The sequence below is a fragment of the Lycorma delicatula genome, chromosome 4, assembly GCF_047948215.1.
Source record: "Lycorma delicatula isolate Av1 chromosome 4, ASM4794821v1, whole genome shotgun sequence".
Lineage (NCBI taxonomy): Eukaryota > Metazoa > Arthropoda > Insecta > Hemiptera > Fulgoridae > Lycorma > Lycorma delicatula.
In genome coordinates, this window is record NC_134458.1 from 129,867,201 (window position 1) to 129,891,745 (window position 24,545).

The following is a 24,545-nucleotide window of genomic DNA, read 5'->3' on the forward strand; positions in this document are numbered from 1 at the left end:
AGCTAGTGGTTCTGTGGAACCGTGTTCGACGCGATTGTGTGATGGCGTTATCAGTGAATATAGTAACAATGAGTGAACAGTACGTCACAAGCATTCCGGTATGGACAGTAGGCGAATGCAGGAAGTTGTTAAGCTAGTTATTGGTATCTGTAGTGAAAGTGATAGTACTAAACTCGTTCATAAAGTGTAAGGTAGTTGTATTGTAAACAGCAAAAGTAATAGTATTTGCAGAGAATGGAATTGTATGAACTTTAGACTTTTCTAATCTTATCTTGTTGTTAATAGAATATTAAGTGTTAATATTACCGGTCATTATAATATTTTTAGTTAACTGGACTGGACTGTATTCTCGTTTTTTATGATTTAACTATCTTTAAACAAACCTTGCACTTATTTGAAATATGTTGTACGTCATTTATTCACTCTTATTATTGTTATTTTTGTTGCTTATTATTACTATTATAGCCTTATTATTACCGATTTATCTTATTTTCCATGTTCTTTGAGTAATAAATTGTATTTAAATAAAGAATTTTTGTTGCTACTCTTTCAATATCCTGATAGAGACGCGAGCACGCAAAATATGTATAAAGCCTGCACTTATTTTATATTCAACAAATAGGAAATGGTTAAATAATTTCTACGTTATAAAGCGATTAGATAAAGGAAAACAAACGGGTGTCCTTACAGATTTTCTAAGTTATGTTATGTTTATTCATAATTTGGAATCTTTTATTTTTATTTTGAATGGATAATTTTAATTTCAGAGATTATATATCATTTCGTATATCCTTTAAAATAAATCTGTGGTATCTTATAAATCTATTTGGTATCTTACTGTAGTCTAAAATGATTAATGCTTTGTAATTTTTATTATTTTCTAATTTTACATGATATATTGCGGAAAATTTGCAAAATTCTTTAAAGAATCGCAATCTTTAAGACTGGTTAGATAATTGAGTAGAAAATGTATAATCATAATCTCAAAATGATTATTTAGCAAGGTAAAATATCAATATCTGAATTGCTTGTTTTATACCATGGTTGAATTCCACAAGTCAAGATTGTTTTTATAACAGTTTTTATGTCAGAATTTTCGTTTAAAAGGAAAAAATCAGCACTTCCCTGAAAATCCAGTAGACTTATTATCTGAGGAACCATTTAAATTACAATCATGAAATTTAATTTAGGTTGTAAACATACTGAAAAAAACATAAAATAAAATTCGGCTGACAAGTGAGAATATATTTAGAGAATCGGATTTGGACTTAAAAATTTCATTCGTTCCGGTTCAAAATTAGTTTATTATGAGATGAATTATGATTCAATTTACCTTAAAATACAAATATGTATATATATATATGGCTTAAAATTCGTTTACTTTACGAAAGGTTTTACGGCCCAGATGAATAAAACAACTTTATACTTATTTTTTTACACAGATCTATAATATCTACGTAGCAGATAAACTTAAGGCTGTTCATGAACAAAAAACATTTTAATTTTGAGGATTTTTCATAGACGTAGCAGCAAATATTTTTGATTTTAAATAAACAATCTTTTTTTTACAAATATGATTAATTTGGAGATACTTCAATAAACGTAAGATTCAAATTAGATTCAAAGTCACTACCTGAAGTTTATCAATTCAAAGTAGTTATTTCAAAACTAAAATGGACGTAAAAATGTGAACCTGAATATATATTCCCACCAGTAGATCAAGCTTAGAAAATTACTTTTATAATTTAAAATAATAAATTTACAACCGGTTTTCTTTGGTGGTTGGGTTTCAATTAACCGCATGAGTCTGTACAAGTCTACACCTCATTCACACGTCACAAACAAGAAACGCGACTGCCTACGGGCCCCGAATTCAGAAAGCTGCATGGGATATCTGGAGATTTCCGGAATATTATGATGAAAATAAATTACTTTTAATAATGATATTACAATTTTTGCATTCATCAATCGGAGGAAACTAGAAATTACATATCTTCTTTGAAATGAACGCACATTTTTAAACCCACACTTTACTTAGAAACAAAACTTATACATTTTTAAATAATGAAATGTTTCAAGATCGGAACATTAAAAAACTTATTTGCTAAGTTCGTTTGTCTTCGCTTCAACTCAGTACGAAAAAGGAACCTCTTTAATTTGAGATAACGGATAAATTTGTCCCAGAAAAAGGGAATGAGATCTTATGTAAATGAGTTAAATTTGAAGATAACCATTTTTAAAGAGCGAATCTTGCAACACTGAACTTTTTATACGTAATCGATTACGATTTTTATGCCAGTTTAACACGGATATATAAATGTTATGTAATAAAACGAAATGAATTTTAATGATATTGCTCCTAAGAAATTTATTTCAAGACGAAGTTAGTTCAAACGAAATAAATGAGAATGACGTCATTATTATCAAGATGAAATAATTTCTACTGAATAAATTGAAAATATAAAGATAGAATGGTAAAGAATAAATTAAATAAGAAAAAAACCTAAAATAAATTGTTACAACCTAAATAAATAACATTAATTTATCTGTTTGATTAGACACAAAACGTTACTTAGAGAATAAACAGAAACCTCCAAGAATGCTTCACACAAAATCAAATCAGTTGTTTTAGGATAAGAACACTATATATATTTTATCCTATTTATAAATAATTTTATTTTGCGTTGTTTTTTTATAATCTCTATTTTCATATCCAAGTTACTATTTAGTATACGGCATATGTACAAAACAACTTTTTGTACAGTATGATTTATTAATTTCTATTTTCTTATCTAGCATTTTGGCTAAAGTTTAACGCATAAAACAAAAATATGTCGTAATTCTGTTAAGCAACACACAAATGGCACACTTGTTTGTCACATATTATTATACTGATGCACAATACGTGTAAGCCTTCATATAACCTTTAACAATGTTAATCTTTTATTGTCAGAAAAGAAATAACATTATTAAAATAACTTCTCGTTTATTAGTACTCAAAATATTATAATAAATTATAAATAAAAAAATTAAAGAGAAAATTAAATTGGTAAATATTTAAAATAAGTAAGAAAGACAATGAGAGCTTTAAATATTTAGAAATGAAATGAACAGTATTTAGTCTAAGCCCAAGAGGACGCTTAAATATCATTCACTCAAGTGTAATTTAAAATAATGCTATTATACGAATCCCATAACCTCATAACAATATAATTATACTCAAAACTAAGTCAAGTAGTACAAAATGACAGTGATATGAGTTCATTTAAATTCATTAATTATTTATTATATATAAATATACTTTCAAATAATGTTGATGCTGAACTTTTTAAACATTAACATCCATTAATACTATCTTTATTACTTAATAAATATTCTGGATAAATTTTTATTATAATCTTCTCAAATAGCAATATTTTCTAAGTTACAATATTTATTTATAGTTTATCTCACGATAAAGATTAAAAAACTATTCTTTGAGAACTAGTTGGTTTGGGACAATATGAAACTGTATTAATGCAATGTAGATTATGCCTTTTATTTCTTACACCAGAATAGGTGATCTTTGAGGTAAATGTACAGTTATATTTGAAAATATACAACTCTGAGTAATTACTTACCCGTTTGAAAAACTATTGAATTCATTGAAATCACAACTGGATGCCATAATATTTCAGTTTAGAAATATACGTAGCGTAGTGGTAGCGTCTCGGCTTTTCATCTGGGGATCCCGGGTTCGAATGTCTGTCAAGCATGGTATTATTCATACGCGACAGAATCTATATTCCCACGTACAAGCTTCAAAAGCTTCTTTGATGAATGAATTATGAATTACTTCATCAATTTTTATATATTACTGTAAATTTATTATTACAGAAATAAAAAAAAAAATAAGTTTAAAACTATGTGAAATTAAAAGAGTTAATTTAAAGAAAATGCTATGGCCTTAATGTAACGACTGAATGAAAAACAAAATGGCATGAATTTAATGGTTATATGTATCATAAATCAAATCCAGGAATGACCTAGTCATTCTCAAAGGTAATAAGCACCCAATACCAGCCTTACTAAGAAATATGAAGAGTGACGTGGTTTTCCGTAGTCCTTTTCACAAGGCCCAACAGCAAATTCAAAGCCAACAGAAATTCAAGTGATATTCAACCCTACAAATAACATCTTTACCAGAGGAACTAGGTGTATAGTAAACTTTGTTACTATCAGAAAAAGAGATTCTTATCGGTGTTTGTTATACCTCAAATTTTTAAGTGTGTCACAGTCGTGACACCGAGACAGAAATTTAAAAGCAACCGATTTATAAAAATTTATTTTTTTTAATATTTGTACTTTATATACATTGTTTTAACTCAGCAGAGTGATTACAGATAATAGATTGATATTCCACAATTTTTAGAGTAACTAGTTATTAACTTTATTTTGTAATAAATAATAAAGATATAACTTTTGAAATTTCATATTTTTGAAATTTAAATGGAATGTATGCGATTTTAATAGTTTTTTTAATATTCTGATAACTGATTATCTTTATTACACCTAGTATTTTTATCTAAACAGTTTTATTACTTTAATAAAAAAATAAGCAATAAATTCTGTATGGTTCACGTTAAAAAAATTAATGTACTGTAAAGAATTCTCTTTTTTCTTTTTTATACAATTTTATGTTACATCGTTTGAGTTAGTATAAGTAATACACTGAGATATTTTTAAAATAAAATATTTAGTATTATACGGCCCGTAATATAAAATAATATAGATTTCAATTCTTGTCCAATTTAATGAAAGTTTATGAGTATAAAGTTAGAAAAAAAAATTAGTTGCAGTCTAAACTACTTTAGCCGGCATCTAAAGTTGAAATCTATATCTAAATACTCATTAGGGAATAAGAATTCCACTAATTATTACTTTGAAATTTACTTCGGATTTTATAAGGTAATCTTCAATCAGACCTAAATTATAGCTTTTACTTCCAGTTTTCTCTTATTGCATTACAAAATTTTCTAATTTTTTTATCCTGTCTGAAACCAGAAGAAATTTAATACAGTACGCATAAGGTTTCATTACTTTGATTTGAGAAATAGAAAGATACTGTTAAAAAAATTTATTCAAATATCTTTTGATTTGAGAAATAGAAAGATACTGTTAAAAAAATTTATGGGTAACGTAATTTGTATGGCATCAAAACACTATCAATAAAAAGAACATAAAAACGAATAATACAGAATTTGTACGTGTATAATAGAATAGAGAATTTGTTCTATTAAAATTTTATTTTAATAGAATTTCTTTAAAAAAAAAAAAAAAAAAAACTGACGGACCATGTATAAAGATTAATGAATTCAGTCACTTTACGGAAATCTACAAGGAAACTGTAAACCAAGTAAAAAATTAGAGTAATTGAAACAGATAATCAAGGATGTAGAACGTAACAAGCATTTAGACGCTCAGAGATGGACAATGGATAGAAAGAAATGAAGTACATCAAACCAGTCAAATGAGTAATGACAAAACAGATGACTTAAATTTAGTGCTGTATTATCCACTTACAATTTTGATATATTTTATTTTAATAAACTTCGAAATTCTTACTTTTGTATTTTGTTTTGCAGACTTTATTCAAAATCATATTTTCTACAAGTTTTGTTTAATATCCATTTAATCAAGTTATTTTACGCCAAAAATATTGTGTTTTTCGACCACCACAATTGTTTTTGCTTTTACCTTGTTTTTACTTTTTGTTTTTGCAAGGGTTCTCGAAAACTACAAAAATACATTTCTGAGACCTATTTTTTTAAATATTTCAGGTCAGATTTTTTTTATAAAACCTCAGTTCCAAGACTTACAGTCTACCTTCATTTCACTGAAGACACAGAAATTAAAGCGAAACTTTTTGCCAGCCGACACTCGCTAATGAAGCGTTTTCAAATCTATGCTTATATGAACTTTCTTCTTTTTTATTATCAGTGGAACATGACCTAAAATTTTGTTACATTCTTCGTGAATCATATTTCTTCTCGAACATTAGCTACTTTTCCTTTAACAGGAAGCATTCTCAAAACCACATAAAAAGTGTAAACATGCCATTTCCACCACGCAATAGCCATTGCGAAATACATCCGACAATTTTTTTACTTCTTCTCTGCTGTAAATTTATAAATCTACATCAGTTTTTAGCTACAGTTTTTTTGTAAATCATAAAAAGTGGAGTGATAGGAGTCATGCGCCAACAAATGATTGTTTCCAGCCTGGTTTAATTCATACAGCAAGCAAAACACAATAATGGTTATCTGGTTTTTAGTAATAAAACAACACAGTCTTGTATGATTCAGGCTTTCTCAATACATTATTGATTAATGCGTAATTACTTGTAAATTAGTATACGTGTAATATAATTTAAAATAAGTAAATTAATTGCGAAGTATTAACACTTTTACATTAAAGAAATATAATTTATTGTAAAATTAAAATACAAAATAAAAAACTAGTGGCACGTGCTGGTGACAAACTGCATCATAAATTTGGATGCTGCACGATTATTTTAAGAAACTTATACTTAACTGATAGTAAATACTCTCTATTAACTACGAAGATTATTCTCCACATTTTACTGATTAAATCGTTTTTTCAATTCTATTAAGTTAATTTAAACCTCAAATATAGTTTTATATCTACTAAAATTGTCGTCCTTTACCTTTACAATTTTACTCTTTTTTTGCTTGATGATATCGATATATAAGACTGAAGCTTGTGCGCAGGATATGTAGATGGAATTTTGTAGCTTATGAAAACTGTCATGCCTGACCAATATTCAGGACACGGGACTTCCAGATGAAAGGCCTTAACGCTACCAATCTAATATCTTTTTTGTCTAGTTTTTAGAATTTACAATCGCTACCTCATAGGAAACCTACCTCATATGAATACAACACTATAAATAAAACAATAAATTTCGCCACTATTTATGCCTTCTTATAGATTATATATAGATACATACATATATATATATATATTTGTAACTTGTTTATGATAAAAATTACGGAAAAATTATGGAAAAAAATTACGTTCGAATATATTATCTATTACCCATATCAATTATCCTGGATTTCATAAGATATTGACTATCAAATTAATTGTATAAGTTTCTCTATACGGTATTATTAGAAACGTTTTTATGCTCCTAGTTTAAATCTGAATTATATATTTTTTTTTTCTATTTTACTGAAAAGGCTTATTAAATCTATATTTAACTGTTAACTACTAACGCATTTTGGTGTTCATTATTTTATAAAACATCTTACTAAAAATATTAACACCCATCAATAATTAGATTTTGTTATTGTTTTTAGCAAGTATATTTAATAATTTATGAGCGTAAATCAATATTATTTCAGTCTATAGTTTATAAGAAATATTATAGATTTCAAACTGTAGTAAATTTCAACATTTGGAAATATATTTTTGGATTAACTATTTTATTATCTTACATGAAATGATTTTTCTACGAGTAAATTAAAAATCCTGTAAAAAACTTGTCTTTTATTATATCTATATAATTATTATATTTAAATTCATAATTAAAATATAAATAAATAGAATAGTTACCGACCGATAAAATTATTATATGTAGATTCAATTAATATAATTATATAATAAAAAGGAAAATATTGTACGACTGATATGGAACTACCTGCTAAGAAAATACTCTGTATTAACAGGTTTAGATTAGAACTGTTTCTCGGGGATTTATCCACCATATTTTTTTTCTGTTAGTCTCAAGAGACAAAACACACCTGAGCCGATCTTGTTCAAGGATAAAAAGAAAAATAAAGTTGAGAAAGAGGAAAAGACCACTGAAAATTTAGACACTTTTCAATTTTTAAGATGTTACATAAGATCTGACATCTATAACATTGCATAACCAGCAAGCTACTGACGGTAGGACGCTGTTTGGTTACCTCAACCTGCCGGAAGGAAACCTTAACATCTTAAATATTTTATGAAATATCAGAAATGTTCATAGAGTACAATTTCTGATATTTTTACATAGTAAAATGAAAATCCTGTTTCATCTGCTTCATTAAAAATAATTTTTTTTTTTCAAAAACAAAAAATACAAATGAACTGTCTCTTTTTTGAGTAAAACTTCACACAAATGAAATATTTTGACAAGAATATAATAAAAAGAAGCTAAGCAGATATAATTTTACAAAAAACAAAAAAAAAATGCAATTAATTCAGAAAGGAATATTATAATTTTTAACAGAAATTGCTGAGAAACATTCAATTTTCACTTCAAGAAATGTGTGGCCAAGTGAATACATTATGGATAAAATATATCAAACGTTATAAATAAACTGCATTGATGCCCTATATTAAAGCATAAACAGAAATACAGTAGTAATTATTCGATATGCAAATTATCAGCTACACAATTGTGTCACTAGAATTTTTGACAGATTGTAAAGATTGTAAAAACGTCTAATAAAAACTTTTTTTTTAAATAACCTTTAAATGACTTTCTTGAATTAACCTTTAAATTAATTTATATTGACATATCTGCTATATCTTATAATTAAAATAATACAAATTTGATTTTTTATTGGGGGGATTTCAGTTTTTAGAAAATGTAAATCAAATTCCGTGGCCATTTTATTTTATCTTTATGTGTTTTTTTATGCATAATTTTTATTATACCTGTGAAGGTTATTTTATTTATTTTTTTAATTAAATCGGGGGAAAAGCAGGATTTTATACGTATTATTTTAAAATCTTTTTTAAAATAAATAAATGTTATTGATAAAATTTCTAAAAAAAAAAAAATATGAAAAAATTATTACCAGTGATAAAATTGGGTGGTCTATAAAATTATAAATATTTTCCATATAAAACCGGAAAATAATCTAATAAATAAAAAATCCGTACAACTTGTAAAAATAATATAAATTTTTTTAACCAGTCAAGATAAAAATAAAAAAAATAAGCGGTAACCAGTTAAGATAAAAAAAAAATAAGCGGTCCAATTACCTAGGTAATATTATAATAAAAAAATAAAAATAAACGTCCTGATTAAAACTTGACCAATTGATAAGAAAAAATTTTAATTAAATACAACATACATCATAAAAATGTATGAAAATAAGTTAACTTCCCAAGTTGAAGCAATTTCAAAGAAAACGGTACAGGAATTTTTTGTTTTATACTATCACTTTCATCCTTTTAAATGACTATGAAGTACATAAAGAAGCTTAAATACTAGAAGGTCGGATCAAAAATGTTTGAGGAGTAATGATGCTCACTATAAATAAAGAATAATGAAGAGAAAAAAGATATATACCGTATTGTTGACTGCATTTAAAATTATTCAGCATTAGTTCTCTACTATCTCACGTTATGTCGTTGGGATAATGCAACAAAAGGACTGGGAAGCGAGGGGATGAGAGACAGCCCTCTGTGGAGCTGCCGTTCGTCCGTGCTTGCACGGGTGGGCGGTAGTGATGAGGCACAGGGACTCCTGAAACCCCGCGCTAAGAAGACCAAGTACCGGTCGGGGTACCCCCTTTTGAGGCAATGGCACAAAGACCGAGTCCCGGCTTCCGGGGTGGGGCCCAGGAACGACATAGTCGGGCCTGGTTACCCCGCCCTGGAGGTTAGAGGCGGGGTACGAAGAATAAAGTTCTGTCAGCTCGCCTGACGGCGAGTCGAACTGTCATGCTTGAAGGCATCTCCCGGGGCTGTGTTATGCTTAATTGCGGGTCCGGCCCCGGGAGGAAGTTTGTGAGGTGGAGTTTTAGTTGGTAGGGCGCAGGTATACATACGTACATTAACAAGATCTTGCGGAACCTGTTAGCGAGTCCAACACTCTGTCCATAAATGGGATTCCTCCCCTCACCAGGAAAAAAGGAAAACAAAGTGTGCTCAGCATATTGGCAAGTAATGGTATACTTAGTTAAATAAAAAAAAGGCTTCGAGAAACCACTTTATTCTTTACTTTTTCTAATTATCTGATTGGGATACATGTTCTTCTTGAGGATAGCTGTGTCATTAAGGAGAAAGATAAAGAAGAATATATATATACATAACGCTAATATATATATATATATATATATATATATATTAGCGTCCTCGCCACTGCTTTGGCGGAAATTATGGTTACTTGCGTTTCCCGTGGCGGTCAGGAGATGGTTAGCTGGTCAGGACTCTGCTCCCTGGACCCCTCTTATGTTCATTAAACTGCTTGTGAGAATAATAATGATCAAAAAAATTAAAGCCTGTGTAATTTATAAAAACTATTAATGTATTGTAATTTCTTCTAAGCAACAATTTGGTTAGTACAGGACCCAAAAATTGGTTTTTAGATTTCCCGTCGCGGCTTCGCTCGTAAAATACATTATCGGAATTGCAAACCTAAATTGCCATCACAATTACCAAATCTCATAAAAATTGATTCAGCAGTGGTAGCATGAAACAGCAAAAATGTAAAAAAAAGCAAAATATTTCTATCCCTTAAAATATTAAAATTTAAAAAATTCGATATTTAGTTTTAAATATTTACCTGAAGATTAAATATTTAGTTTAGTATAGTCGGAAATGGGGAAAATTGAGCAATCATTGTTCGAAAATTTTACCTTTCATCGCCCCTTTATTGGTCGAATTTTGAAAAATCTAGAACTTAGTTTTTAGAAATTAGAAATTTAGAAGTATGTGTACATGGAGAGTAGTATTGATAAACGGTGAGATCACAGTCCAGAAATATTTTCCGGCTGAAAAATCCAGATCAGCCTTCTTCCAATTTTAGAACGTTTTCTTGTCTCCAGACCTTTTATTGAACCTGCGTAAAAAGAATGCTGAGATGATACGTTTTTTCTGTCCAGTGGCGTGGGTTGAATCCTCGACACTCATTGAGGCATTATTAAAAAGCTTGCAAGCCTTCGAGATGTGGTCTTTAAAAGTGCGTTGGACGGACAGGGTAATTAACGAAACGATTTTGAGCCGGATAAAAAAGAAGCCAGAAATTTTTTAAACAATCAAAATCCGGTTTTGGCTACATTATGAGACAACCAACAATAAATAATCCCTGTTACATCTAATTATCTAAGGAAAATCCAAGGAAAGATACCAGGACATCGTGGTCCAGACAGGAGTAGTATATCATAGCTAAAAAAATTGAGGCAAGAGTTTGGATGTCGAGTACATCTCTTTTCAGGATAGCGATGAATAAAATTTTGATCGCTAACATGATAAGAAACATTCGCTGAGCGGATAAGTCGCAAGAAGAATAGTAGTTTACTAACGAAAACGCAGGTTACAAGAGGTAAAAATATTTAACCTCCTTAAGTATTGTTTTTATTAATTACCTTTAATCAAAAATATACAAAAAAAATTAGAATCACCAGTTTGAAATAATGGACTCTCCTTTACATTAACCGCATTTACTCTTCCATGTTATTTACATTCAACATAGTTCAAATTCACTTAAAAATAAAAGAATGATGACAAAGTATATTGAATGAAATTAAAAAAAAAATTACATTAAAAAAAAAACATAAAATTAGTCCTTGTGAAAAAATTCAATCTTTCAAAACGAGACGCAAAAGAATTGTAATTCTTTTTAGATTATTTTGTTTACTATTGTTTAAGCGAAATGCAAATTAAAAATTTAACATTTTATTTTAAAAATATATATATATATATATAAAGTAAATACTATAAAACATTTTAATTTAATTTCATAATATAAGGGATGAAAGTGTTCTAAAAATTCTAGGAAATGAAAAAAAGTCACGAAGTGTATGAAAGGATATCAAATTGATTGGCAGAATAAATTAAATAGAGGAAAGTAAATTGGCATGTTAAACTTGTTATACGAAAGAAATTGAACAAATAATACTACTGAGTAACAAAATCCAATTTTAATATTATTTTATCAAATATATTCTTATAAACATTTTCATAAATTTATCATAAAGTTTTACCTTAACAAAAGGATTTCACATACAGATATTAACTGGATGTACTCTATCTTTTCCGTTTAGTTTGAAATTCTAAAACCTTAATTCTTAATCCGAAAAAACCGAAGGAAATGTTTATATTCAACTTATGAAATTTCATTTTATTACTTAAATTTGTTTTGAAAAAATAAAGGAAAAATAAAAAAGTCCTTTATGGCGGCTATTTTTTAACTTAACTGTAATTTTACACCGTTGTAAAACGTACAATAATAATTTAAAAATATATATTTCCAGTTAACTAAGAAAAAATTAGTTATTGAGAAATAAAAGGTTGTAAGTACAGATTTTTTTATCACGTATGTTTAATCCATAAAATTATAAATGTCCAAAAAGAGTTATTTTCCCTAGTTTCCTTTAAATGTGGTTTTTTTTTTAAATAACGGTAAAATTATTTTGGTTATAGATATATAAATGTAAAAATGCGCGTTTTATTGTTTTTAAAATTCCATTTTCATATCCTATGCACAAGCTTTTAAGATTACATGACGATAATCTATAGCAGCACGGGTTATATTCATAATTGGTGTTCTATTTCTCATGCAACTCTTAAAAGTTGACATCATGATAACAGACAACAAAATAACAAACTTTAGAATTTTTATTTTAGTAAACAATTACAAAAAACCGTTAATAATATCCATTATTTGCAATGTAAATAGAAGGAGATGTAAGCTTGGATATTAGCCTATTTTAATAATAGTTCGAACTTCACCCACTCACTTCCGTCAATAAAATTTTAAAAGATCCAACACATGGTTTTTAAACTATATCAAAACAAAATACAGCTGCCACATTTTTTGTGGTCAAGGACATTGGTGCATAAAAATAACATGGAATTTACGAAAAGAATAATCTATTATTATTTAAATTAAACTATTTTTAGGATTACATTTAGTAAAAACTATTATTTTTTTTACTTTATTTTTTAGTTAAATCTCGAAATATTAGGTTGTCTAAAAAGTATTGAGCCTTTAAAGTATTGAGCCAAAATAAAGTATACATTTATTTTTATTGGAAAATAAAATTATGAAACCATACATGCACCAATTTTCTCCTTGACCTTCTGCCATTTTTCTGGCAACACCATAATCCATACGCTAGAGGTTCTGTGGTATCTGGTCAAAAGATTTTGACGTAGTTTTCACAGGCCTCTTTTGAAACTAACTTAACATTATTTAGGTAACTCTGCAGAAACCGAAACAAATGACAATCTCACGATCCCAGGTCAGGGCTAAAGAAAGGATGCATTTAAACCTCCCAATCAAGTTGTCCCAATTTCTGACGGGTCGTTAAAGATGTATGCGGTCTGGCGTTGTCAGCGTGGTATACGACACCCTTTCTATTGACCAGTTCAGGTCGTATTTTTTAAATTGCTAGTTGCAATCACGCTAATGTCAAAAGAATAGGTGTGAGTTTATCGTTCTGCCGGGCAGCAGCAGCTCGTGGGCACGATGTCCTTCCAATCCCACCAGGATTATCTTCTTGGACGTCATTGTGGGCTTTGCCAAAGACCGTGGAGCTTCTATTTTCTTCGACCACGATCGTTTTCGCGCATTGTTTTCGTAGGTTATCTGCATTTTATCACTCGCAATCAACTGCTTTAAAAATGGCTCGTTTTTGTTACGTTTTAGCAGAGATTCGCAGATAGAAATTCGATCGAGTAAATTTTTTCGAGTCAAATCATGTAGCATCCAAATGTTCAGTTAATTTTTGTATACAGCTTTCTCAAAATGGCCTAAAACTGTTTGGTAATGGATGTTTAGGACATTGACGATATCATCACAGCTTATATACTGGTCTTCTTCGATTTTTGCAAGACGTTATCAACAAAAATTATCTCGGGCAAAAAAGGCTCAATATTTTTTAGACTACCTATTATTTATTTCAGATATCATTTTGCTGACTGAAATTCCAAAAGAACTGTCAGCTTTTTTTCAAGAAAACACCAAGTACTTAACACATTTATGTGCAAAAATTTTCCTCAGTTCATTGCGCTAAAAGCTACTTAGTTACGTCACTTCAGCAAATAAATCTCTTAGAACTTAAATCTGCCAAGCAGCAATAGGTATTGAGGGACTTTGTCACACTTAATTTTTACTATCGTCATTTATCTACCGTTATCATATATTTTTTTGATATTTATTTACAAATATAACCGGAAATGAAAAGTGGAGTTTATCGTAAAAGCCAAAATATGAATTTCAATATTTGTGAATTTGAGGACAAATGTAATTCACTACAGTTAAATAAAAAAAATAGTATACTGTTTTAGAATATGAATCCATATAAAAAATTTGTCGATACAGCAACAAACTTTGTCAATTTAACAATTAAACAACAAAATAAAATTCTTAAAACGTAAAATATCTAAACAAATAAATAATACATTACTAATAAAAACAGACAAATGTAACAGTCGGTATCGTTGCTATGCAACAAAATTTACTTATTTTTTAAACTGTTCTCAATAAAAGTAATTCGTTTAGTAATCATCCAGTACAGTGCCAAAGGAAATAATTTAAATTGCATCCATTCCATACGTAAACAACGTAACCGTGTATTTACCACTTCGACGTAAGAGGTAAACCATATACACAAAACATTTATAGGTTATTGATTTTTTCATCTTTCATTTTATGAAATCAATCAACATTTAAACACCATTATAAGCAAATAAAATTTCAAACAGTACTTATTATTACACCTTTATCCAAGGTAAATCAGTTGGTGTTATTTTTTATCAAAAATATTTAAAAAATTAATATAAAGTTATAAATGTAAAAATTACTAACCTTGATCGTCTCGTTGTTGGATCTTTCATAACCATGACTTCTGTAATTTCCCCAAATTTGCTGAAATATTCTCTTAAGGATTCTGAAAAAAAAAAAAATCACTAACCAATTTAAAAATAATTATAAAGATTTAAATTGTAATACAAAAAAAATAAATTCATATGAATTATAAACATTTATTTTAATTTTTTATGTAAGGTCAGCATGAATTTAAATTAAATAATTTATTAAAAAATGTCTTTTAACTTCTGCAATCCATAAGATCCGTTCTATTAAACGTGGCTTTTGTTGTTGATATTTTACTTTCTTTCATATCTTCCTGATCATAGGGTACGATAACTTCAAGCGTTCCCTAACAGCAATTTGTTGGTCTGGTAATCTGTAAATCATATTCGCTTTCGTAAATTATCCCTCAAACTTATAACACAAATTCTGAATATTGTGATAAGGTGAAATCATCATCACAAATCAGCAGATTTTGAAGTCAAGAGTTCTATGGTTCAAATCCTAGTAAAGGCAGTTACTTTTATACAGATTTGAATAGCAGATCGAGGATACCGGTGTTCTTTGGTGGTTAAGTTTCAATTAACCACATATCCTTATTCATCATCTGAAGTAATACCTTACGACGGTTTCGGAAGCTAAAATGATGGTTTCCTCAAACATCGCTCAAATAATTCTACGTATGAGGCATAGATCAAACTAATGTTTTTTTTTTTTTGCAAGATTCATTAAATGGTGAAGGGATATCGCGAAAAAACAAGTTTCGATTTCAAGTTTCAGATGTATTTTACAGAAAACTTTATTAAAGCAAATTTGTTACCTACAATGTAAATATAAATAATCCACAAAAAAATCAAAAAATCAACCCTCACCTTTTAAAATTGAAATAGATGGGTTTTGTGATTACAGGTACTCCACCAGTGAAACTGAGGGCTCAGATGTTAACTCACTTATACAACGGCATGCCTAAGACTGAAGTTAAACGTGTCTTACTGGATGAATGACAGTACGGTGGAATGCCTCCGCAACGGGAGTACGGACGAGGCGAATAATACCGCGAGTACATTAGTGGGTTCTGCAAGGCTTTGGGGAGGTGGGATTTTACCTTTCCCAGTTAGACTGGACATGGCGATTTTAATGTTGCTTTGGTAAGAGGGATTCCTCTGACTGTAGGCATGAACTACTGAAGTAGGTACTACTTCAGTACTACTGTAGTATGTTAGACAAAACTGAACATACTATTTTTCGGTGTAATAGGTGGGATGTTATGGGACTGAGTTGGCCACCACTGAATTGACCTGTGAATACATGCTAACTGGAAGGAGACAGTGGGAGCCGGTTGTGAAGTTAATTACGCGGAACTCAAGATCGGGATGCAAGGGAGTGGGACGGCGTTTAATAGGTAGGGACTACGAGGGTAGCCTTGTTCGTGAGAAGGCGGCTCGCTGAGGTGGGCCGTCTTTGATGAGCGACCAATAGATCCCTCTTGCTGGGAAACAAAAGACCGTAGTCCCGGCTGAAGTCCTCCTTCACGGGAGGGCACCGGTTAGAGGCGAGGCAACATAAAAAGGACCGAGTCCCTGCCAGCGAGGCATCCTCTGTGGGGCACGGCATAGCCACATCTCATGGAGTCCCCCTGGGAGTTAGATCCCAAGGCACCCACTGTAGCTGCGCAATGCTTCGGCGCAGGACCAGCCCAGTGGTAAAAAAAATAAAAGGTCGATTATTCCTGAGACCACATCTCAGGAAACCAAAGAACACCGATATCCACGCTCTAGTATTCAAATCCATATAAAAGTAACTGCCTTTAGTAGAAATTGAACCTTAGAACTCTCGACTTCAAAATCAGCTGATTTTTGATGACGAGTTCACCACTAGACCAACCCGGTGGATTAGTTATGTAAAGTACCTTTACAAAAAAAAAAATTATACATGTATAATTTTTTGTGCATTAACTCTTAATTTTTATTATTGATAGCCGGAAAGTCGTGCAATACTTTTCCAGTTTTTTTTAATATTATAATGAGAAAGATGAAAAGAATGAATGAAACAATAAATTAAAAAACACCAGACTCTTGCTGAGAATCGAATCGAGCCTATCTGATCCAGAAGTTAGTGTGCTAACCACTTCATCACTGGCCAGCCAGTGGTCAGTTGATAATGATTATCTAATTTATGATATCTTTATGAAAAAGAAAGTTTGTTAGTTTTTTCCTTTAATGAAAATAAGATTAGTAATTAAATTAGTAAACGATAAACTAAGGTTTATCATTTAAATTCCCCGTGAATAGTAATAAGTTACAACTCTCATGAAATTAATTTAATTTGTCATTGTAAAGGGAATGTTAAAATCGCAAAACGGGATAGTAACAGAATGTAAAGGTTAAACTAGAAATGTAGAGAGACATTGGCGTTACTTCTCTCGGTTAATTACGCTTAAGTAAGTTACGACACGTTCTATCGTGACGATTGTACCTAAAACAAAAACTGTTTTTGTGAGTAACTGTTCTACATTTACTTACTAGTACTGCTATGTTAAGATCGTTTTATCCTTTTTATCTTGTATTATAATTGCTAAGAGTGGTATATAAATATTTTTGGCTAAGTATTTATTGCAATAAATTTTGCTGACATTAATTTCCTAATGGAATAAATTGAACAATAACTAACATAATATTACTACTTTATACGTTGTTTGAATAAAATTAGAAAAGTAATTTTTAATGTTTCAAATTATTTTGCAACTAAATAAAATGTCATGTTCTCAATTACAGTTACAATGAACTAAATTACAGTTGTAACTGAAGTAAATTACTACTCGTAGAATAACAAATTAAATTGTAATTGTAATGTACCCAAATCAATAAAAAACAATCGATTTACAAAGAATTCTAAACAAAAACCAGTCCTTATACAAACTATTTCAAAATTGTTGCCGAACGCTGAATTATAAATTAACTTAAAAAAAAGCTCCTAACATATGACAATTTTTTCATAAAAATTCATTTCTATCGTAACAGAGTGAGATATTTTACAACCATGCCAACTTTTAAATCATTAATATATTTATTCATATTAGTTAAACTATGTTTCTTTTAATGTAATGTCTTAGGCACAAAATTATAAGATTTATTTAACCAAGTTATGGTAGGAAATCAGAATATTTTTTTTTAATTTTTACCAGTTTTTGTTTATTCGCTTACTTATTTTACTGTAGATATATATATTTTTATTTACAAATCATAAAGAAAGACAGTTTAAGGATCAAATTTTTTTTTATATATAAATTTTTATGAACAATACAAAAGCATAGACTAATTAAAAACGAGACTCTTTTGACGATATATAAAACGTTTTTCATTATGTTTGCACGGAAATTCACTTTCCAGTATTTTTCTGGCTTAAGAATCTTAAAATAAATATTCATTATATCAGTAAATTTAATTTAGTTGGCCAATTTTATTTAAAGAATATAAATTTAAAAATATATATATTCTTTAAATTTAATGAAAAACAGCTACATTTTTTTTGTTAATTTAACGAAACAAAAACGTAATTAATATTTTAGAGAATTTTAAAATGAGATTCTGGGAAAACTTTCTATGGTATGTCATACTTTAATTGGAGAAAAACAAATTTTAAAAATACACTTGCTCTTTTATTACGAAAGCAGAATCGGAATAATATATTAGTGTAAGCAAAAAAATTAAAGCCTTTGCATTGCGTAGTTTAAGTAGAATTAATTATTTTTTTTAATTATTTTGTTCATCAAAAATAAAATAATATACATAGGTAAGTCCTGAACAAAGGTACTTGTGTAAAGTCAAAAGATGCTATTATTTTATAGTAACTGAGTAAGTTAATATTAATTTTCCTAAAAAAAGACTTGAAAGATATTTTACCCTTTAAACTGAAAATTAACCTTTTTTGAAACAGATTTTCTAAATTATTAAAAATGAAAAAAAAATATGTAACTAGTTTATCATTTTTAAATATTTGAACAAACGAAAAATTGAAAAAAAATTAATAATAACTTGTACTGATATCTTTACTTTCCTGGCCTATAGCTGTGCTCCAAGAAGGAAAGTATACTAATCAGTCAAAGAATGAGGTTTCTTATATTTCTCGACGTTTCATAATTCAGGGACCCCTAGAAAACAAGAAAAAAATAGGGGGGTACGTGTGCTGGCGTGTTTGAAGTCTAATAAACCAATTTTGATGATATTTTATTCAGAGATTCGTGTATATGGGGCAGTTTGTGGGTAAATTTTTGGGTCAATATCTCCAGAGGATGAGGTAGATAGTTATTTGGGGACAATTTTATAAAAAGTTTTGTAAACATAACTCTACTTTATGTTAGGCTCAGTACATGCTTGCGTACTTGTCTTAGCATTTAAAAAATATTCCCCCTTCCTTCAAAAAACGAAATTTTTTTTTTTTAAATTTCCCCTTCTCCAAAAATTGAAAAATCAACCTTTTTACTTATTGCATATCTTTAATCGATTTTTTTTTTATTAAGTTGTCCTACGCATAATAGTAATGCAAGTGACCCAAATGGGAACTATACTGCCGATGGAGGAATCTATCTAAATTTAAAAATATCGATTTTCTTTAATTTTTTAAAACTTTTTTGCGTATTTTCATATCATTACTTTTGCACTATATAAAAATAAAAAACGAGTGCCAGAAAAGTATTTACAACTTTGTTGTCAGCTTTTTTTTAGAAATGGATGTTCTTTACTCCAAACAATTGTTAAGATCTTTAAACTAGTTTAATTCTGATGACATTTCATCTAGAAGAAAATAATTAATCAATATAAAAGATGTTTAGAGAAGAAAATAATAAATCAATATAAAAGATGTTTAGCGTAAAAAAAAAAAATCATTTTATAAAGTTTATAAAATTTAGATTTTTGGGAAAGAGTTTAATTTTATAATTTTCCACCCAAATATTGAATAGGATTAATTTAATTAGTATTATTATTTTTTTTTGTAAAATTTAAAAAACGTAAGAAAATACGATACGAATAACTCTTTTCCAATACGTATACCCAATACTTCGAGTATAAGCTGAGAAAGTAAAATTATCAGTAATGTAAGAAAAAAAAATTACAAATGCCAATTTATTTTAATACATATCTACTTTTATTACAATTTTTATAAAATATTTATATTTTACAAAAAAAAAAGAAAGAATATTACTGTTTGTATACGTTAAAAAAATACCTAAGTAAAATCTTAAATGAAACGCTAATGACGTCCAGCTAACCAAAAGTTTATTTTCAGATCGATTTAAAAATAACTGCTTCTTGTGTTTGTGATTTTTACGCCCTCCTAAAACGTTTTTGACCGGTACTGAGGTGTTTAAAACAAATTTCGAAGTTAATTTTTCTTTTTTAAAATATATTATCCAAGGAATGAAAGAACAACCCCATTAAATAAATTCAAACAAGATCGGTTATATACTTGGGAATATAAATTGTTTTATTTATTATCATCAAGAGTAGCAGTTAGTACCACTGATTTTTAAAGTTCCGCTTCAAATATTATAAAATGCCCACCTGGCTAGTCTAGAAGTAAACTCGTCTTTTCAACATCAGTTGTTTAACAGCTGATTTTCGAAGATTATTAGATTCAAGTAAGAGTTAGTGGCTTTTATACGGATTTGAATATTATAGAGTGGATAACGGTGAATGGTTGGGGTTTAACTAACCAACAACTTAGGAATGGTCGGCCTAAATCTGCATAAGAGTACACCTCATTCACATGTCATACATATCATCTTCATCTCTTTTGGCCGCGGGGAGTTGTTTATTGTTCTCAAATTGAACGTATTGTAACGTACACATTAGGAATAAGTATATATTCCTATATAAGTGTATATTTATATATCTTGCCTGATGAGCTATCTTTATTATTTGGATACTGATACGTTTTTATGTGTTAAAATTTTAACATGGCTAAAACTTTTCTGAAAATAATAGTAGGTGAGGGAAGTTTACATTTTTAATATTGATTATAGAGCTTAATATCGTTATTTAAGGTATAAAATAGCGGCATTACATTGCATAGGTAATAATATGATGGTGATATGGTACAAAAAGTCAAACTCTAAATTTATTGGAATTTCGCCAAACGGTATTTTGTAGGATACTTTAAAACTTAGTACTACATTTTCTGTTTGCTGTAATTTCCCATTTACAAAATCTAAAAAGTGTTTTTTTTTTTTAACGAAATTTGTTATTCGAACCTTTTTGGCAATAATTTCTCCTTTAGAACCTAAATGGAACGATGGTAAAGGCAGACAGACTTTGAAACTTTTTGGTGTAGGAAAGAATAATTAAAGTGCCACACTGGTGGAATGTTGATGAAAGTAAAGAGACTGACATTTGTAGTATATGTGCAGTACAGATCTAATGACTTGTTAAGATAGTTAGGGAGGATGAATGGCAAAGACCGAATAAGAAGTGGTTGAATTATTGAGATGATTTCAGAAACATGGAGGTTCAAAGATAGAGAAGAGATGAAAGAAGAACAGGACTAGAAGGCTTTCGTAAAGTTAATAATTCTTCTTGGGTTTTAAAACCTATTTATACAAAAATAGTGGTAAGGGTAAAGTTTTAGAATACTAAAAAATGAAAAATCCGAACAAAAATGGTGGAATAATCTACGAGGATTTGAGGTGGAAAAGTTGTAGAAGTTTGCTGAGAAAGAAATGGAATCCTCTTGTTAAAGCCAAATTTAGTATAATTGCCATAGACCAGAAATAAAGGCAAAAATATAGCACTGTTTTTAATAACTACCTACAGTACGAAAATTTCCAGTGAAAATTTATCCCTACAGGTTTATCTTGTGGGGTGATATTTTTGCTTCTGTTACCATTCTGGAAACTGAGTTCTACATTTCTACTGATCTGAACACTAGGAATTGTAATAATTTATTTTAATAGAAAACAAAGTTTTGCTGTGAACAAGTAAGTGGTAGTGTTAAACAAGGTCTTTTCACAGATTCAACAAAAGCAAATTCATTATTGTACATATAGTATTTCATTACAATCTGTCTATATTGCTTATGAAAATATGGATTGTTGTGAATTTATCCGTCATATTCAATAATTCCACTGAAACCGTTATACTACCAATAATATTAGTAATAAATATGTGAACGTGGCTCGAATCACTTCAGTGGAAGTCAGAAAAGTTGATTCCAAAAATGAGTAGAATAAGGTCGATTTGAAGTTTAGAAACTTTGAAAATTCACTCTATAATTGAAATATTATAAAACTTTTCATTTGGTATAAACCCTTATTCATTACTCCTGTAATATTCAACCTTCACGAGCTTATTCGATCAGTTTCTTAACACTAAAATATGTAAATGATTTAAAATATTATAAAAAAGTTATAAATTTATCTTAATCTATGGTAGTAAAAAAATAGAGAATAGAAAGAAAACTTAAGTTAAATAAATAGAAGGCTATTTAATTATCATGTCAAAAAAGAACGAGAAAAATAATGTTAAAATAAAAATCCGAACTAAAAACTGAAAGAAAGAGATTAGAAATAAAGGTAAGTTAACTAGACATTATGGAACATAACATGTCACTGGTAAAATGCCAAAATAACGACGGGCCACTATTTCTGTACAATTCCTTCGCTGAATGGAACAGTAGACAGTTGAAAGTTACTGTGAAGAAGTATAACTCATTAACTTCCAGCCAACAAACATCACTCACTCATATATATATATTTTTTTTTTTTTTTTTTTTACAAAACTGTATTATTGTCTCAGTTGCCCCTCATAACCACAAAATTTCTCTACCACTCTACATGTATATATTTTCTATTATTATGAATAAACTTATATTTATTTTTAGCAAAATAATTATTAAAAATAACATTTTTTCATGATTATAAAACTAATCGTCGTATAAAGAAATATTTAACCGTGTAAAAAATGAGAACCGTATAAATAAAATTAAAGAAAAAAAATTATTTCTTAAAATTACATAAATCTAAGATTTGAAAACAGATTTTCTAACAAATAGTAGTGAAACTAAAAGGAAATGAATTTTTAGGTTGTATTTTTTCTTTTATTTTTCCGTTTCACCTCCGGAACCACCGTAAGGCATTACTTCACAGAATGAACGAGGATGATATGTATAAATGTAAATGAAGTGTAGTCTTTTACAGTCTCAGGTCAACCATTCCTGAGATGTGGAGGTTAATTAAAACCCAACCACCAAAGAATCTATTTAACATGAACTGAAATGTAGCAATTTGTTTCTTATACCCATTTTTTTGTTTTTACGAGAAACTCTAACATCATCAGTTTTTTCTTATACTCAAACTTAGTTACTGGATTAGCTTATTCAAATAAGAAGAATTTATAACGGGCTGGATTAATAGAAGCAAGTGAGATTGTAAAAAGTGTATACAAATAATTGAATTGAATCAAAGACTATAGAGTTTCAGGCTAAACGAAAGGTCAGCCTTTAAAGAGATTATAAGATTATCAAAATTTTAAACAGACGAAAGATCTGTGTACATAGATTCGTAACATTTCAGAGGTTCTTAAAAATAAAAGTAACAAAAATAAGGTAGAAAAATAAGTTGATGAATACTCAACTTAAAACACACAATTTCAGCACCGAGAATTTAATGAATTTGCATCTATAAGGAAGTTTAAAGAAACTAAATAATTGAGTGTGCTTAAAGGTCTTCTGGAATTCGAAAAAATATTCTTTACCCTAAATTCTTCAATCAATTTTAAATTTAGTTTTTTTATCTGAATTTTTTAAATATTATGATCATATCAGACAATACCATTTTAGTAATACAATACTAAAGAATTCTGGCAGCAAAACAAGGAAATTACATTTAAATCTCTTTGTATACACCTTACGTATGCAAACTAACTTACAAGAAAGGGATCACAAGAGATAATTTTATTACAAAATTAAATAATAATTACACTAATCAACACAAAATTTGTATCTATCATGTTACAGAATGTTTCCCACTGCAATTTTGGTGCTGATCAAATATGCTGTTGAGATTGTTTTTAGGTTTTACGTAAATCTTAAATTTGTAAAACTTATTTTGGCCAACTACTGGTTAAAATTAAGAATAGTTTCTGTATTTTTACATTTAAACAATATGCAAACATGATTAATAATGAATAATTAAATAAATATATAAACTGTATCATGAGAAGTAGACACGTACAAACAGGTCTGACATCATACAGTTTGCCTACGTTGCCAGACATCTGCAGTTGCCTACGACATAGCTTAAAATCTTATTCAGCCTAAAATTACTTGTCTACACTGTGTGTTGTGCTGCACAGAGATATTACTATTTTGCTATATTTAAATCTATTCTTTATAATACAAAAGCGATTTTTCTCAATTTTATTTGCTACAACATGGTTTTTGAAAAGGTTCATGGATATTCAAGTCAGCCAAAAAAGTTTTGTTGTGTCTGTGGTAAATTTACGCCTAAATCTCAAAGAAAGATCATTTCTGAATTGATAAAAACAGCTTATAAATTTCATTTTGATTGCGCATCCGGGCATGAAAATAAAATCGGGGCGCCTTATGTTATTTAAATATTGTAGTATCCCCTTCAACTGAATAGGTGAAGGGGAAACCACGAGCCTTGTCATTTGTGATCAACTGCTGGTTAAAATTAAGAATAGTTTCTGTATTTTTTACTTTTAAACAATAT

The 24,545-nt window shown here is 28.9% G+C and overlaps 1 protein-coding gene across 1 annotated transcript in view; it reads right to left on the reverse strand.

Annotated features, from left to right (window-relative positions):
* The window catches only part of Rbp6 (RNA-binding protein 6), a 967,859-nt gene extending 952,965 nt beyond the window's left edge, over nt 1-14,894 (reverse strand). The window contains exon 1 of the mRNA XM_075364169.1: nt 14,816-14,894. Coding sequence (XP_075220284.1) covers nt 14,816-14,850 — 35 coding nt within the window. The 5' untranslated portion in view covers nt 14,851-14,894. The remainder of the gene's footprint in view (nt 1-14,815) is intronic.
* Between the last annotated feature and the right edge of the window lie 9,651 nt (nt 14,895-24,545).